Source organism: Pimephales promelas, chromosome 23 (genome assembly GCF_988280905.1).
Source record: "Pimephales promelas chromosome 23, fPimPro1.hap1.1, whole genome shotgun sequence".
Classification (NCBI taxonomy): domain Eukaryota; kingdom Metazoa; phylum Chordata; class Actinopteri; order Cypriniformes; family Leuciscidae; genus Pimephales; species Pimephales promelas.
Genome location: NC_142791.1, coordinates 5240345 through 5258838, shown reverse-complemented (window position 1 = coordinate 5258838; position 18494 = coordinate 5240345). Strand labels below are relative to the sequence as shown.

The 18494-nt window shown below is 38.1% G+C and overlaps 2 protein-coding genes across 18 annotated transcripts in view; one reads left to right on the top strand and one right to left on the bottom strand.

The window, feature by feature from the left end:
• Window positions 1-13126, top strand: part of picalma (phosphatidylinositol binding clathrin assembly protein a) — a 39275-nt gene extending 26149 nt beyond the window's left edge. For 3 of the 17 annotated variants that reach the window (XM_089126409.1, XM_089126410.1, XM_039675802.2), the window contains exons 15-25: window positions 578-661; window positions 910-990; window positions 2243-2350; window positions 3063-3188; window positions 3462-3492; window positions 3577-3676; window positions 4572-4595; window positions 6530-6589; window positions 8460-8564; window positions 9431-9534; window positions 11749-13126. In XM_089126409.1, coding sequence (XP_088982535.1) covers window positions 578-661; window positions 910-990; window positions 2243-2350; window positions 3063-3188; window positions 3462-3492; window positions 3577-3676; window positions 4572-4595; window positions 6530-6589; window positions 8460-8564; window positions 9431-9523 — 812 coding nt within the window. In that variant the 3' untranslated portion in view covers window positions 9524-9534; window positions 11749-13126. The remainder of the gene's footprint in view (window positions 1-577; window positions 662-909; window positions 991-2242; window positions 2351-3062; window positions 3189-3461; window positions 3493-3576; window positions 3677-4571; window positions 4596-6529; window positions 6590-8459; window positions 8565-9430; window positions 9535-11748) is intronic. The other 14 variants (XM_089126416.1, XM_089126417.1, XM_089126413.1 and 11 more) reach the window with 13 other exon arrangements.
• On the bottom strand, window positions 12763-18226 carry ccdc83 (coiled-coil domain containing 83). Its single transcript, XM_089126565.1, is given in 10 exon segments — window positions 12763-13500; window positions 13865-14007; window positions 15298-15398; window positions 15469-15612; window positions 15677-15744; window positions 15812-15900; window positions 16340-16507; window positions 17753-17921; window positions 18005-18089; window positions 18177-18226. Coding segments are annotated over 10 exon segments (1260 nt in total). The 3' UTR covers window positions 12763-13257.
• Window positions 18227-18494: the final 268 nt, after the last annotated feature.

Here is an 18494-nt window from a genome sequence, read left to right as displayed (position 1 = left end):
TCTGAACCCAGCTTAGGTTTTGAAAAACAGCCAGTGTGTTTGTGAATGTGTGTATGGCTTTCTATGGTTGTCAAAGCAATAAAGGAAGTTTAGCTTCTGTGAGTTTGTTATATGCTGAGGACATTATTTATTATGTTCTTGAAGCGAACAATAACATATTTGAGAGCGTGACAGACAGATGTTTTGTTGCTACTGTAAAGCGTGTTTGTGTTTGTACAGCTGTAATATGGTGACTCGGCTTTTATGGTCAAGTAATGCTGATCTAATATGAATAAAAGAGTGTGATCGAGAGTGAGAATGGCTGTTATCAAGTACAAATTAACTGCTTAAAAGTATGTGCCCTATTTGTGTTTGGTCCTTTTTGCCCCCACTTAACCTCAAATAATCTCTTTTTATATGGTGATTTTTTTTTTTTTCTTTATGGGTCAGTATGATGGTCTCTTGACCACCTTAGTCAAAAACCTGCTTGGTTGTGCTTTGCTGCCCTTTTCCTTTAGCCTTTTCGATTTCTCCCATCCTTAGAGTGTTAAGTTTTAAAGTTTTTCCCAAATGTCAATTTCATTTCTTGGTTCTCCAGATAATTACAATCCCTTTATTGATTCGAGCAGTTCGGTTGCGTCACCCGTCGAGCCCTCTGCTCGGATGGGCTGCTTCCTCTCAGGTACAGACGTCCCAGTGTGATTTTATGTTTTCTGACCTCAGGAAACATAGTGACATTTTTTTCCCCGTGGGTTCCCCTCTGAGTGCTTTTTTTAACTCCCCCCAAAAAATTAACTTAAATATAGAGTATACAGGCTTTATATAATTTCTTTCCTGATATTAGTTTGGCTTCTTTATTACATTTTCCTGTCTCACTTGACTAATTTTCCAATTTCTGGCTATCCTGTGCTTTTATTCTGGGCCTGTCAGACTCCTTCTGCTCTCCGGCTGCCTACCCTAACACTCCTCTCTTCCACTCTGAGCCCTCCGCTGTAGCTGGACTATTCGGAGGTAGGTGTCGTTCCTCCAGCCTGTCTCTATCTTATTGTGTCCTACAGCTGTCTCCTGTCCTTTTTTGTTCCATTTGCTGGTGTGCTTTTGTTGAACTGGTAGGAACAGGTTGGAAGTTTAATTTCATTTCAACTTTAATTTGATTTCACATAGTTGTCAAGGCAACAACATTTTTTTTCATTTAATGTTTATATTTGATTTTGCATATTTAATTTAATTACACTAAATATCATAATTTATTTAATAAAAAAATTGAAAATAATTTACAATTAGTTTATTTTATTAGTTATTTTACCTCAAATAGCGCATAGTCATTTAGGATAGTAGTTGAAACTACAGGTACAATGAAGAAGGGGGATAAATGAGGAGCTTTTTTCAGACAGGATAGGTTGGCATGATGAAGTTGATGCTGTTGTTGGTTAAAGTTAAATAGCTGCTTTTTTGTTGTTGCTACCTGCTATAATCATATTGCGTGCTTAAAGGGATAGTTCACTTTGAAATTAAGTTTTGGTATGTTTTAGCTTACCTCAAGGGCGGTGTCTTTGTTTCCGCAGTTTGGATATTTTTAGGTTAAAGCGTACTTGTCTATCAGTCATAAAATGGAGGTCTATGGTCACCACCTCAAAGAGCATGCACAGAGAAGTCAAAATTATACATGATTTAATGACTTGTAAATGTAAGTACACATTGATGGCCTAAGACATGAAACGAGCGGTTTGTGTGAGAAAACGGTTTGTGCCCTCAGATTACTTGGACGTGGCTGTGGTTAAAAGAGGTAAAAACTATATAAATACTGTTCGTTTTCTCACACAAACCGCTCCTTTCGTGTTTAGGCCATCAATGTGTACTAACATTAGGAGTCATTAAATCATGTATAATTTGGACTTCTCTGTGCATGCTCTTTTAGGTGGTGACCATAGACCTCCATTATATGACTGACAGACAAGAACGGTTTGACCTAAAAACATCACAATTAAAACTACTGTGGAAACCATTAATATAAATAAAAAAAATAAAAAAAAAGTAATTTCAAAGTGAACTATCCCTTTAACAGCTAATATTTTTGGAAGTCTCTCGGCTACAACAGAAATGATTAATTTAAATGAATGATGGCAATTATGCATTACACAAGAACTGGAAGAAAACATTAACCAGTTTAAAATGACACTTCTGGTATTTTTCCAGCCATAACGTGTAGGTGAACCAGCCTGTAGTTGTTTTTTTAGGTCTGACCTTGTTTCCTCTAACACAGGGTTCTCTGCACCTCCCGCCGCCCAGCCTCCCAGTTCGACAGGCCTTAATGTCGACTTTGACTCCGTGTTCGGCAATAAGTCGGCCGCCAACAGCACAGACTCGACTGGTAAGGGAGATGTAACCCAGTTCCTATGACTCACTCATTGCTTATCTCTCCACATGATGCTTCACATCCATCTCACAGCTGAAAGCCAATGTGTTTTGGGGACCCAGACCCTTTATGGAGTAGATCTTTGAACCATGCTTCAGCTAGATGTGTGATTTTCATATGACAAGGGATCACAGTGTGATTAAGCCTTGATCTCTTTTGTGTCATGTTCTCAATACTGCATGTTTGGAACTTGCTTTTCAAACACGCATCTTACTACTCTGCACTGACTTCTCATAAAACAACCTTCTAGCATTAATTTGTCTTATAAATAAGTCTTAGTTTTGATATAAACCCATGATTGGTTTGAAATCAGGATATCAGTTGGTGCAGTGGTTAGCACTCTATAACATTGAGCCTTGATGCAAGGGTTCTTGCTATATTATCTGTGTCAAAATAAGACCACCATTAAATTGCAGTCATGTTTTGGGATCTTCCTCATCCTGTCCTCTTTTTCTCCTCTCACTGTGTGGTTTGATCTGTTTGGGCCGCTGGCTTTGCATGGCACTGCATGTCTGGGTGAGTTGACTGCACATTTTTTTCACTTTCAGTCCTTCAACATTGCTCTGCCGCTTACTCCACCCAACCAACCTAATTGTGCTTTTTGTGTTTGTGTGTGTTGTCTGCGTCTTTTATCCCTCTCCCATTCCCTCTCCTCTGTTTGTTTAAGATGATATTTTAGGTGGCCTCCTGAAACCCACAGTGGCCTCTCCCAACCAGGGCCTGACGCCCAGCGCCCAAGCTGGCAAACTGGTTTCCGATGACTTGGATTCCTCTCTGGCCAACCTTGTGGGCAGTAAGCGTCCTGTTCTTGTTGCATCAAGCAAACTCTCTGTATTAGGGCTGCACGATTAATTGAAATAAAATTGGCTTGATGCTCATGATCCTGTTTTCAGTGTCTCAGAGCAGCTTGGTTTATAGTAATCAAAATCCCCCCAAATCATGCAGCCCTGTCTGTATTCTGGCTTTAATAATCAGGAACAGCAACTTTCATGCTATTTATTGATATAGGATGGTAAAAAAAGCATAGTCCTAACTAGTTTTTCTCTCTTTTATTGTATTTTTATAGATCTCGGTATTGGAAATGGAACAATGAAGAAGTATGAACATTTACGGTTCATCTCAATCTAAATTCATTGTGTTCTTCAAACTTTATCATGATTGTTTCTTCTGTTCCTCCTCAGTGACATCCACTGGATTCAACCCGGAGAGAAGAAGTTGACTGGAGGAACCAACTGGCAACCAAAGATGGCTCCGTCCACAACATGGAACCCTGCCACCATGGTGAGGAAACAATATGTGCTTTCTCTTACTCAAATGAAACAAAACTCATGCTACAGCTGTCATAAACCAATAGTCGGAGATCCTCCACTGATTCTGAAACATGGGCTCTGTTCCAAACCCTGATGAGCTGCCTCGCTGTCTACATGGGGAGCTAGCTTCTAAGCATTGTACATTAGCAAAAACTAATTTCATGAGACTAAAATGGCAGTCCAATGATTGGATGACGATGTATACAGACACAAAATGGCTAGCTAATATTTGTTCTGTAGTTGTACAATGATCGATAGAAACTTCTGTCTCTTTGAAACTCAGATTTTATTGTCATGTAATGGAACTATGACTTGATGCATTTCATTTACTTCATCTTTTTATCATTAACTGTGAATAACTTTGATGGTGCTCTTGTGTCATCTCTTGTTTAACAATTTCTGAATGGGTACAACTGTTATACTTTTCCATATACATACACTTTGAAGTTAGCATTTGGCTTAGCTAATAACTTGATACTTTAAACAAATGTTGGATATGTGTGAATGAGTAGTACTAGTTTCAATCAGTACATATCATTATTATTATTTTTATAATAATTAAAGTTGTCACAATGCATTCTGGCATTGCCTTATTTCTGAAATATATATGCAATTCTGCCTTTATTTTGACCACATTGAAGAATCTTATGAAGCAACATGATTTTGCTGCCTACTTGTCTAGGTATGCTGCACATTAGCTTTTGGAACAGAGCTGTAATCCACCCTCAGAAACAGCCTGAATGTATTGTCTTGTCTGTGTTTACAATGTGTTTGTGTGAGCTCACAATGCGAGATGTTAGTTTGTTATATGTCCTCTAATTGTGTTTGTTGCGTTGTGTAACTGTTCTTGTCCGGGGGATAAACAGAACGGCATGATTTTCCCACCATACGTAAGTCTAATTGTTGAGTTGAACGTTTCTCTGAAACGCATGAGATTATTAACCCCACCGCACCGCATTTGCTTTGGTCACAGTTTATGACCTGTGTGTGTGTGTGTGTTTGAGTGAGTGACCAAAATTGCGCTGAAACCCATCAAAAGCTGATCTAACAAAATGTAATCTCGGCATGGCTGACAGCTCTCTTCCTCTTTTACCCTTTCCTCATCGGTTTCATTTGTTTATCACCATCAGCAAACAACTGTAGTCATTTTGGTGTGGATCAATGGGTTAGTGTTTCCAGTGCAGGGTTTACTGGACTGTGCAAAGTCCAATACAAGGTACGACCAACTGTTTGATTCTGATCCATAATGTGGCTTGGTAAACGTTCTGATGGAAACACTTCCACCAGAGATTTGTTTTCTTAAACAGGATATTGATGGATTTAGAAGTACATCAGCATGATTTAGTCCCATTAAATCCTGCAGAGTTAAATGTTTCTCCTAAGAATGCAGTACAGCTGAACTGTTCGATTACCCTAATCTAGATACAAGTTTACATTTCCATGTTTACATTGCACCGTTTGTATTACAATAAGATTCCACAACTCTGCCAGCATATTAACCTTGAGATTAATTTCAATCTGTTCTGTTTCAGTGTGATATACACAAAAGCACACAATGTTTAGTTCAGATAGATTCACAACTGTGTTCAGAGAATTTGTAAAACTTTAAAACTCCCCAAAATAAGTATGCTCACTAAGGATGTTTATTTGATCAAACGTATAGTAAAACCATAATATTCTCAAATATTATTACAATTTAAAACCATTTAATATATATTTAACTTATTACAAAGTTGTTGTTTTTTTGCCATAACACATTACTTTTTAGTCTTCAGTGTCTCATGATCCTTCAGAAATCATTCTAACTTACAGATTTAGTGCTCCAGAAACATTTCTTATCAATGTTGAAAATTATTGTGATGTTTATATATATATATATATATATATATATATATATAAAAGGATTCCTTTACCCGTCACCCCCCTTTTTGAGAATGGGTGTTTAAATGCACTATTCACACTTAAATTGTTGTAATTCAAGAATGCTTTGGAATATATACTCAAGTTTGGTCTTGTTTAAATTAATATAAAGTTTAAAAGAACAGCACTTACTTGAAAAATATTTTTGTAAAAATATAGAAGCCTCTACTGTCGTTTTGTTGAATTTATAGGGAAATTAAGCAGGGCCAATTAAATGTCATTTAATTACATTTCTTCATAAAGGGTTTTATGACATCAAAACAATGTCCCCTGCTTTTTCAGAAGTCGTCAGTTCATGGGTAAATTACCCTGTGTTCGATAAAAAAGTTTAGTTAACAATTTATTGGTCATTTGGTCACCATCATTGAATTTCGGAGGCCGTTCAGAGGAGCGAAGCACCAGGGGAAATAATAGTGTGTCTGTGGCTACCGAAAGCCTCCTTGAGACTCTCACAGCTCCTTCACAAAGAGCTTCTCTCTTCCACCAGAGCTCTGCACCTGCAACTAATCACTCTGCCTTCAAAGAGGTCACACACACATGCACACTTTTTCTCACTCTCTTCCTCTTTATCTCCTTGCCTATATTCCTGTTTTGATGCTCTGTGTGTAAAGACATCTTTAATGTTTCCCAGATGTGAGCGACTATGAAGAGAGAAACGTAAAATACATTTTGAAAAAGAGCATTCTGTTAGTCCACTTGCACAAAGTTGCCTTTGTTCACCGAGCGCCGTGTGTAGACGTGGAAACTGAGATGGCGTGTCTGGGGTAGTTGTGATCTCATGGCTGCACGAGTGGAAATTTCTCACTTAAGGTGTTCAGAAGAATCGCTCTTTCATGCTAAAGAAAAAAAAAGGTGATGTTTCACCTGTGGTATTTCTGTTCTAACATCGAATGTGTCCTCTTAGGCTCCCTCAGTCATGGCCTTTCCTGCCACAACGCCCACAGGAATGATGGGATACACAATGGTGAGTAGAAATTACTGCATTACTCACTCCATCAGTGTCAGAAGTATTATCTTTTGTACTCCTGTATATTCGGAGACTGCAGTGATGCTGTCGGTCCGCACCCGTGTAGTGTGGGTGTGCAGAACACGATAAAGGGCTCTAGAGCTCCAAGCACCTCTTCATTGAGTGCAGGTCAACGATACAGAGACTTTTTTTATTCATCACGTTTGTTGGTTTTTCTGCATTGCTTTCTCATCCATGAGCCCTTAGCTTTAAGAAAAAAACATGGGCATCATTGAGTGTTTTTCAAATGTTCTTGAAAACTTTTTCCCCAGTGTAAGCTTGGTCTAGTGTTTGTTTACTTATTTATTAAAGGGATACGTCACCTCTGGAAAGATGAATGTGTATTTACAATGAGTAATTTATGTAGAAGAAATGAGAAATTATTTTTAAATTTGGAGCTTTCTAGACTGAGAAAAGGCAGAAAATGTATTTTTGGCTTATGTGGATGAAATACAACAACTCCCAGAATGCACTTGCTTCACTGCCCTAGGAGGCCACGCCTACCTGTAACAGAGCGCAGTAGTTAAACAACAAGTCTAGGCTACTACAGACTTGTTGTTTAACTACTACAAAAAAAGATGGCTGACACTATGTGTACATTCTATGAGTGAGATCGCCCTCTATGGGCGGGTTGAGAACATGCGGGACTTTAGCCTCTGGCCAAAAAATCCTCTGATGACAAAAAATGACGATTTTTGCGTCATCGGAGGATTTTTTCCAGGCAAAAAATACATAAATCTCTCGTCTCAGTGGGATATGAGAGTGGACGGCATGGTAATTTGAAAATACTACAGGTTTCTACTAATACAAAGCTTAATGCTATATCCTAAAGTATCCCTTTAAGCATGAGCGGGAACCAATGTTATAATTCTGGTGTAGCTACTTATTTAGTTAAACTATACATTACGTTTTATTTTTAATAAAACAATTTCATTAATTATGTTTTAAATTATCATTGAATTCTATTAATTAAAGTATGAAAGAGATCCTGATGTAGCACCTAATAATTATTAATAATTTTACATTTGTCATTTTTATTTTTGATAAGAAATATTTATAATAATCACTATTCTTGTTGTTGTTATTATTAACTATAAAAATATATTTTAATTTGATAATTTAATTTTATATTTTAAATTATAATACAATTGAATGCATTGTTAGTTTTGTTATCATTTGCATCTAAATCCACTTGGACTGAAGAGGGCACATTAAGCTTTTATCTATAATCAACACTGAGTCTTTCCTTTCCTCTCTTCTTTTAGAGATACTTGATAATAGAGGTTGAGTAAGCCATACAGGTAAAGCAGCGCAGGCCATGGTTAATGGTTAAAAGAGAGGCACTTTGTCAATGACGCTTTTCGCAATGAAGCAATAACAGCATCTGCACTTACATAACTGCTATTATGACTCATACGTTTTAGATTCTCCTGTCCAAATCCTGCATTTACCTCAGTTTTTCTGTTAAGAGTTCGAACTAATATAGAAAAATATGAATTGCTCCAAAGAATCCCCCCCCCCCCCTTTCTGTGGTTTCTGTGTGTAACTTTTCCTGTCTGCTGTGCGCTCTGTAGCTCAGGTGGAGTTAAACAGTAACTTTAGTCTGATCAGATGAGAACATTGAGTTCAGACAGGCTCACATTCCTCTTTGCTGAGTGTCAGTACTGTCAAACACAATGTGAACAGAGGAACTCTGTAAACCATCGGCATTTAAAGTTCCAGATGCTAACACTCTGTCCCATAAATTCATGACATTACAAAGTCATGATATTGCACATTGCTTTCTGTTTCTTTACCCCTTTAATGTTTAGTTTTATTTCCTTTCTAGGCTCCTCAAATGGGCTCCATGACCATGATGACACAGCCTACCATGATGTACACGCAGCCTGTGATGCGGCCGGCCAATCCCTTTGGCCCAATCTCAGGGGCACAGGTATAACCTCACACATAATAAGGTTACAAATCAAATTTGGAAGCCTTAAGGTGTGGTCAGGTTTACTGTTGTTGAGTTGGTGAATTTTCGTTGACAAAATCCAGTCATTTTTAAAGGAATTCACACAATCTGGATTTCCCCACACAGATTTCAAGTTGGTCATACAAATTTGCCACTTTTCCCAAATTAAAGTGATTTCTGTGTGAGTTCTGATTCCTCACATAGATAACAGACAATATATTCCTTTAGCCCATATATTAATTTTACAAATGTATTTACTTGAACCTCAAAGGCAATTTTTTGTGTAGACAGCAATTTTGGCAATGTGACCACACCTTAATCCAATCATATTTGCCCATTTTAGAGCACAGTAGTTATCCATAGGTCTCTGGAGTTTTGCATTTATCCAGCCCCATGATTCTTTTCGGAATAAAGCCATCAGCTCAACCCTGACTGATCACGCTCTATTCTAATAGCCGCTCTAGAGGCTTTATTCAGAATGTGCTGTTAGTTAGTTCATCCTCATGTGCCATCGCAGCACTGTTCTGAATATGAAAGCTAGCATGGTGGCCTTCACACATCTCTGGGGAAGCATATGTATTCCACAATCGGACCTAAATCTTAGCTCGAAATACATATGGTGCTCCCCGCCACTCCTGCTTCATTTCTGTAGTAATGTTTGCACAGGAAATCAGTACCATGCTGCAGCCTTGCAGAACGAGAAGGATTTTAGTGGCTAGCAAACACCCTTTCTCTTTCTGAACCTCTTTTATTCTCTAGCCTGTCTGGCTCTGAATTTTCCTCGTGTGTGTGTGTGTGTGGCAGTCCTCGGACCCCTTCAATCTTTCTCATTCTTTCTAAACTAGCTCTCTACAGCCTCTAGTCCTTCCAGTTCAAGCCCTCTCAGAGCTCCGGGACAGGACCCTTTTGCACAGCTGTCTTTGAAGGATTTCCTTTAGAGCGTCTTTAGGTACAGCATGTCTGCTGTGTGTGTGTGTGAGATTGGCGCTTCTTGCTTCGTTATTGTTTCTATTGTCAAATACCCCTCTTACCCCTGTTTTTCAATGTGCTTCAATACTTAAAGGGGCACTTGACAACTTTTTCAACTTAATAAAACCGTTTAGAAATCATTTCAATGAGTTTAATAACCTGGGTCGGGTTGCACCAGCCGTTCGTAAATTCATTTTTAAATTGTAACGTAAAGTCCACGCGTTTTGCACCATTTGTTTGTAAGGTAGAACGTAGCTAGTAGTTGGTAAAGTAACGCGTAGTCGGATAATATGACGTTTAGCCTCGATGAATCAATAGCAGCTTTCAAATGCTGTGATTTTCAGTTTATCCGTCATTCTAACTTCTTTTGCCTCACATTACTAATGGTAAAAATAAGTTTCCATTTAATACGATACTTGATCATGAATAACATAAGTGTTTTTATATATACAGTAAATAACATTCAGAAACTGTATTTGAAATGAAATTAATAAGGATCAATAAATAAATATTGGTACAAAAGCAAGAAATTACGTTTATTGATTATGACTGATATTTGACATGGCACAACATGGACCGATGCACACAGCGGTGTAATACCCACTCTGTAGACATAGCTCCGCACGATAAAGTTGCCCAGCTCCGATAATAACAAATGCACATGAGCAGCGGTAGAAAGCTGGAGGAAGGTGCCGCAAGTGAGTTTTTATTTATGGCTGTTTTTATTTTTTATAGCTTGATGAGAAAACATGCGATGATGAAGAAATGGCTTAGAGTTGCCAAGTGCCCCTTAAGAAAAATAACTCTTGATATTTATTTAGAAATCATGCATGCTTTTGTTCTCCCTGGGATTTAAAGGGGTCATATCATCCAGAATTAAATCTTTCAAGGTTGCAATGTAATGGAAGTAGCGACAGATATTTTCTTTAGTATTGTGACGATCTGAATGATCTCATTTTTCTTATCAAAAAAAAAAAAATGTAGGGTGGGGACTTGGTTCTGTGCATCGGTTGTTGTTTGGAGTGTGAGTTTGCAGGAGAGTTTAAGCCAAGTAATTGATAGGTGAAGTCTGGCATACATCATCAGAGAAACAAAAAATATAACCACATAAAATATCGATGTATGGTACCTTTATTTTGACACACTCCACATCACGTAACTTTTCTCCGCTGAAATAGACGCCTGACAACATTGACTGAACCCTTTGTCACAAAAGCACGTATTTGGCACGTTACGGCAACGCGAGTTTGTTTTATAGCAAAAACGACAAGCCCCGAAAAGTCTGTTTAGCAAATCAGTGCGCAGTATTCAGGTCATGTGACAAGGCTGCTAGCCCTGCATCGAATCGTTTATCGTATCGTAGAATTTTTGGCAAATATTCTATCGCTGGCCGAGAGAATCGAGATCGTAACGTATCGTGATTAACTGTCCGATTTACACCCCTAGTCAAAGCACATAATAATGAACATAAACAAATTAAAGAGCACTGACTGCTGCAGATTAATTTTGGCGCTGATGCTGTTGCCTTTGAAACGCATAAATTCAAGTCCCTAACAGATCCGAGTATAACATCGCCGGGTTCCATCTCTTTCAAATTACTGTAGTTATGTGTGAACGCAGCATCAGCTGATTGTTTTGGTTCAGGAGGAACTTTAAAAGGCGGCTGCTGTTTTGTATGTGGTGCTCTGTGACTTTACATCTGCCGTACTCTACATAGCATGAGCTAAGTGTACAGTAGAAAATCCGGCTGTAAAGTACATGCGTACTGCGCTTATGATGATAATGTCGTTCACTGTACTCTATACGTGAAAATTGGAGTTTACTTTGTGCTTAAGAAAATATTGGTTATTTAATGCATTAGTCTCTTTTTTTTTTCAAATAAAATTGTAAAAAAAAGTGATATGACCCCTTTAAATTAATCTTTTTTTTAGAAGGTTATCTCGAGTTGCAGCCTCATATACTCATCTCATCATTGATTTGTTGCTTTACTCGACGCATTTGCATATTCAGTTCATTTTGTGACTCTAAAATCAGAATATTCAGTCAGTCATCCAACAAACATCCAAACATATTGTCCTGGACACTGTCACAATGGTTCTGTTATCATAATGTGTTATAAAATCAAATGTCAGAAGCAGAAACAAGTCCAAATGTCTGTTGACGGCATCAGTAAAATGCATTTCTCTGATTCCAGATGCAGTTCATGTAGGTGAAGGAGGATTGACGCTTCCCAAGGATGAATTCTACGGCAAATCTCAAACCTTTAATCTCTCTCCAGTTTGGAGTTTGGCACTTCAAGGAGAGTTCTGCCCCAGTACAAACCTGTACAGGAATCAGAGGGAGGGGTGGGAGGGGCATTATGGGATATGATGGGTGGGGTTGGGAGGGGTAAGACTTTGCCCAGATATGGAGGACACAGCACTCTCATTTTGTAATTTGTCTAACGCGGTAACAGTTACTGTACTGATATGGGTCTGTAACGAGAAACAAGGGTGTTGAAAGAGTGCAGGAATGTGGTGGGTTTTCACAAACACAGCTTCACTTTTTTTCCATGGAATGAAGAACCTCGGGATCGGGAAGTTGTCTTTAACCGATCATCAAGCAAGCATTACCTGATTTAACTATCTCCAATTACATCGGTTTCTATTATTTCTATTTTTTATGTTATGACATTTGCAGTAGACATTCCTTGTGTATTGTCTGTATTTATTTATGATTTTCCCTCTGAGGAATTTTTTCTTTTTTCTTTTAAGCTCCTCCTTAAGGGAGGTGTTTCAAATTATGCGTTCATATGGGTATGATTGGTTGTATAATTTGGATTTGAGTGACTGAATTATGATTGAGATATACACATATATACATACACATACATAATATAAAAAAATGGGGGGAAATGGACACCTATAAACTGACTGATACAGCACTAAATATTCTCCGAAGCAGTTATATGTCTAGTGCAATTTCTTTGTTGCCCAAATGCTCACCGCCCTCCATTTGTAATGGACATAGGATAAAATATACCAATCATTATACCACATAGTCAGTTCTGTGCCCCGGGTGGGTGGTGGGGGAGTTGTGAGGGAGCATTTAGCAAAGCACTACATTTGTGATTCAGCGGCATTGCATTTGGGGAAGATCTGTATTGCTTTCTGCTTGGCATGTCATTATTTTACATTTCACAGTTATATGGCTGCCTTTTCAACCTGAATGTGCAGAGTCGCCTTTGTTTTCGGGCCACCCAAAAGCAGTTGCGTGAGTGTTTGTGGGTGCGAGTGTGTAAATGTGAGTGAGAAACGCAGGTTGCTATCGGTAATGGATGGGGTCGGTAGTGTCTAGCTGTAGGTCCTGTAGTGTGAGCAAAGGGGGCACTGTTGATCAGTGCTCAGTGTACATAAAACAGGCCCTGTCCGGTAGGGAAGTACACAAAGGGTGGTCTGAATATGGGGGTGATTTCTATCCATTGATTTTGCATATTTACTGCATCATCCCTGCAGATTATATTTTGTTTATATGACAACAACAAAAAATGAAGCGGTATTTGGGCAATTTTCAAATAAAGTGCATCTTCCACAGAGTGTTTCTTTTAATTATTGATTAGATTATTATTATTTTTTATATAATGTTGTTTTGTCTGTGTGTGTGTGTGTGTGTGTGTATAAAGTTTTTTGGAATCCAGGACAATTGTCATTGTATTTTAATTCTCTTACAACTTCTGAATTTCACAGGTGTTGTGTACAGATACATCTCATTCTGCAGACTGTGAAGCTGATTGCCGAAACATTCTATTGATGATCTTTGTTGTAATCGGCCACTCTGCATTTTGCAACTGGTCAAAGGACATCTCCTCGCTCACATCCACTGGGTTGATCGGTGGTGGGTGCAGAGGGGATGCTTTACCGATCACGTGCAACAGTTTCCACCCCATCAAGTCCAGATGCATCGGCCTCTTAACACAAACACAAATGCAGCATGCTTAAAGCGGGTTTAAAGTTTGCCTTCATTAATAAGGGCATTGACTGTTCCCCATCTGTGCTCATTTCATCTATATGCTAGCCCATGATGCCTGGAACTGGCGGTGGGAAAATCAGACACAGTGTTTCCACAGGCCTTATCTCCCTTATGTGCCACTGAGAGGGCCTATTTAAGATTTGCTGCCTTTGGCAGAGAGCCTTTTTTGGTATTTTACCGGAATAATATCTGCTATGAGGTGGTGTTATTAGTCATGCTTTGTTTATTGATGCCATCCCCACTCTGGATTTGACTAGGTGGGGTGAATACAGCTAGCAATGTCTGAATGCAGTATAATTTACCGTGAAAGTAGTCTGACTACTGTACATCTTGCTGAGGTCAGGTGGGGTGGAAGGAGTTGTGCCATCACAGGCGGTAGCATCTCTTTCCTGTTGAGCCTCTTCAGCTAACGGCTGGAGGGAATACGGGGGTCTGTTGACCAATGCTGGAATAAAATTGACATGAGTGAATAAGTATTTGCTGTGTGTAGCTGTTGGCTCTATAGATGTGCACTCAGAGGCCATTAAGTTTAAACTGCTGAGGACATGAAGTTTTGAGCGCTAATGAAAACACTGCTGCCCTGTAATGTATTGTGTATAATGACGAGACTTCCTCTACTCTTGGAGCATTTAGAGAGGGCTGAACAGTGGCAGTATTAAGAGAGCTATAAAAGTCTCCCAAACTGGTAATACTGGACTGTGGTAGATTATTTAAAGTGTTGTACTTACATGATTACAATAAAAGTCTCATTGCTATGTTTAATTTTAGTGCTAATTAATGGAAATCCCAGACATAAAAGGTCTATTTGCTGTTGTCAATAGTGTACAGATAAATGAAGTATTGTTCACACAGAAGGCACATTTACACCAAGCAGCTTCTGTTGGTCAATGTGGTTAATCCATGTGACCAACTGGAAAGATTTCACCGTGACAGGAATCCACACAATTGGATTTTTTTTTTTATCGAAATGACTAGTTTTTTGTCGAGAAACTGTGACTGCTCAGCAAAATTTCACAGGCAAAATCTAGTCATTTCAATATGAATCCGTGCGACTGGGATTGTGCAGCTCTCGCCAACAGAAAGCTTGATTTAAAAAAGTGACTTGTGCGAAAATCTTTGCGTTTGCTTGCAAAACTAAGAAAGACTACATTTCAATCCTTTTGTGAGCAAAATGCAGTTTCATATAGGAACTGCAATATTACAACCTCGTTGTCTTCATTGTGAAGTTTTTCTATTTCGTCCTCAAAAATAGGCTACTTCAAGGTGTTTATTAAACTCTTGTGGGCCTTAAAATATTTCTACATTCAAGATTACAAGCTTAACTAATCAGCCAACTGTTGCTATCCTAGGTTTGAGAAATGTCCATTACAATCAGCGTTGTCATGTCACATTTCTGTCTCCAGGCTAGAGTTACTTACTATCCTGGTGATGGGCTCAAAACAATCTGATGGCACAACTGAGCTCCCTTTATCAAATAAATGATTGATGAACAAAGATTTCAAATCACATATTTCCAAGAGACCGAGTTACTGCCATTTAAATGAATAGGAATGCTATTGAGGGCTTTCTCCGTGATGCTACTCTTCTGTACTGTTTTAGTATTTCTGCTGTTATGGTGCCATCTATTGGTTATAAGAAGGCAGTGCTGCTTAGATAAAAAGGACCAGGTGTTCAGTTAAGTCTTGTTTTTTATTCTTAGACTGAACACTGCTATTATTAGCGATGTTTGGATTACCTGATGTATCCTCGAGGCTTATTTTCGTTATGTTCCTATCCATACTACGGGTGTCATGGGATCCAGCTCTAGCAGATTGTGCAAGAAATTCATCATCTTGGCTGAGGGAAACGAGAACACTAGTATGAATTCAAACTTTATGGTCTCACAGCTTTAAAATCAAACTCATACCTGATCAGAGGATCATCCATATAGCGAATTTTGAAAAGATTATCAATATGTTCCAGGTTTTCCTTTTCTAACTGCTGGACGGTGGATTCCAACACTGCGACCTTTTTAATATACAGGGGAACCTGACATGGGAGATTAGCTGCACTTTATAAATCTTTACATGCACGATAGGATGCAAGTATGATAAAACCTAAATCTAGACCACAACTGTTTAATCATCTGAATATGTTCTCTAATCAATGATTTACTGTGTTCATCAAGGTTTTCAGCAGCTCTCTGAAACATAAAGACAGTTTCAGTACCTCAGAATATTACTAGACAATGTGTTGGCAGACTGCAGTACCTTAAGAGCAAGCTGATTTTTATCCTCGATTTTTGCTTCCGTTTGCTTGTTTTTTTCAACAGTTGCAGCCAGAGATTTCTGAAAATATTCTGATTTTTTTTATTTATTAAATTATTATTTGTGTTATGTTATATAGCTGTGTTATAGTGGCTATTGCATACATCTACAAAATGTTAATAATTTCAAGTAGATGGATCATTTTATTAGTTCTGTCCTGAATAAGCTCTTTCACATAGCAGATGTTTACATGGTCCACAAACATTTTTATTCAATTTACAATAACCAGTTCAAAAGTTTTTTAGTGATAGTCAACTATCACTAAATAAATAAAAGTCATGGATCATCCAGATAATGTAATAAAATTCTTTTATAATGTAGCCTATCTCTTATTTGTCTTGTTGGCTAAATGTAAACATCTGTTATGTGAAAGATTATTTAGGGCGGTAATAGGCTACATAATAATATTTTTATATATAAATGTGCCAATTTTATGAAAAATAATAAAATATTTAAAGATGGAAGACGCACCTGATAGCTCTTGGAAATTCATTTGTGCATAGGCAATCATTTTTTCCAGTTTTTCTATCTTTTGATGGTCTTTATTGCTGCCCTCGTTTTTGTACTGTAGCAATTCCTGCATGTCCGTCTGCAGTTCCTCCACTTGCACCTGCAGCCTTGCAAGTTTACTGCGTAGTTCTCTCTCACACAAATGCACACGCGACAAATATTACAACACAACTTAAACCATACAAGAAAAAGCTCACTGAAGCACAGACATCTACATTACAACAATGTATAAAAGTAGCTAGTCAATACCAATACATGTTGTGCGCTATATTTAAAGTGATCTATGGCCTAGCTCAATATGTGGATCAGATCGTATGAACTGGATCAACTGTTTCGCTGAGAAGATCCAGCTCTTCGTCACTAGCTCATGAACACAACACAAAGCTATCATATTTGTCTTTAAATGTGAAATGTGGGGACATGATAAAACATTAGAATCAGTACTGTATACCTTATTAATAATGAATATATCAGGCAATGATGAGACCAGAATTTGAACGTAACATGCTAAATTGCATGTCAAGCATGGTTTTCTATGGGAAAAAAACATAATGTCAAACTTTTGCGTGTATAGCGTTCATATTCTGGGTTCATGTGCTTGCTAGCTTACATACCCAGACAGCAACATCATGTTGGCCCAGATCCAGGGCTCATCTGGTACATGCATGGATTCCATGTGTACCAGATGTGGACCGGGTCTGGGCCAACACTGTTGCTGTCTGGGTAGCCGAAGGTATGTTTTATTAATAAGTTGAATAAGTCTTATTAATTAAGGCCAATGAAATTGGTTTAAAAAATCACCATGAAAACCACAATTGACTATTCTTATTTTTTATATATATATTGCATATGATATATTGCAATGATTTATTCATTCCTACACATTTTTTTTTCATTCATGTGCCCGCGTAATATTTTTTATTATCAAAAAAGCTTGAAAGATTAAACAAAGACCATAACTACTGAATGGTATAACTGAAAAGAAGGCCTAATACATAATGTGTGTGTGTATGTTTTTCTATCCTGGTGGGGACTTAAACTTGAATGCACACAGGTCTCATGGGGACTCGTGTCACTCTGGGGACCTAAATTGATGGGTAAACACGGTTATAAATCATAGCATGTTTTTTTTTTTTTTTTTTTTGAAAACGTAAAAATGCAGAATGTTTCCTGTGATGGATAGGGACAGTGTAGGGGGATAGAATATACAGTTTGTACAGTATAACCATTATGTCTATGGAGAGTCCTTACAAAGATAGTAAACCAGATGTGTGTGTGGGTTCCACAGAGGAGAGTAAGTAAGCCAACAATGACGACAGACTTTCGTTTTTGAGTGTACTATGCCATCAAAACTTTGTTGTGTCTCTCGGGTACCTTCTTGATGTTTCTCTTGCTCTTGTTTAAGCTCCAGGTTCTCTCGAGTTGTTTGTTTCACATGCACTTCATATTCTCCCTGTCTTTGCTCAAGGTCCCTTTCCTGCTCCTTTATCCGTTTACTTAGTTCACACACATGATGTGTATTCTCTTCTCTCAGCTGCTCCTGCTGCAGATACATGTGTTTGAATTTAGCCTTCCTCCTCTCCATCATCATCTTTACCAACATTAGGGTCACCAGTCACCACTTACCAGCTTTATCAGTTTTTGCTTCTTATCTTCTAGTTGGCACATTTCATCATTATAATCATGGATTTCTTTCTTTTTAACCTGAATTCTATTATAAATAAATATAGACTATTAAATCATGGGAATAAAAACGCAAAATATTATATATGAAGACAATATTGAGCACCGTACTAACTGGAACCGGGTGAAGGCCTCTGCCAGAGATGTTGCATCTGTCTTGGGCATTTTCAGTTATAATAGGCTACAAGTTATATAGGCAACATTTATTAAAGCTTTCAACAGGCCATGCTAAAATAATATGTGGGTAAGAGAGCAATCTTACCGTTGAGCTGCGAGTGTTTTGTTTTTTTATTCTACAATTAATTTGGATATTATCAGAAATGTTTACACGTTGTTGTTATGGAAACGAAACTAACTGCCGTTGCGAACTCGGCCAGCAGGTGTCGACAATATCACCATTTCAATGGAGCAGAACGTGCAGGGAGAACCATGG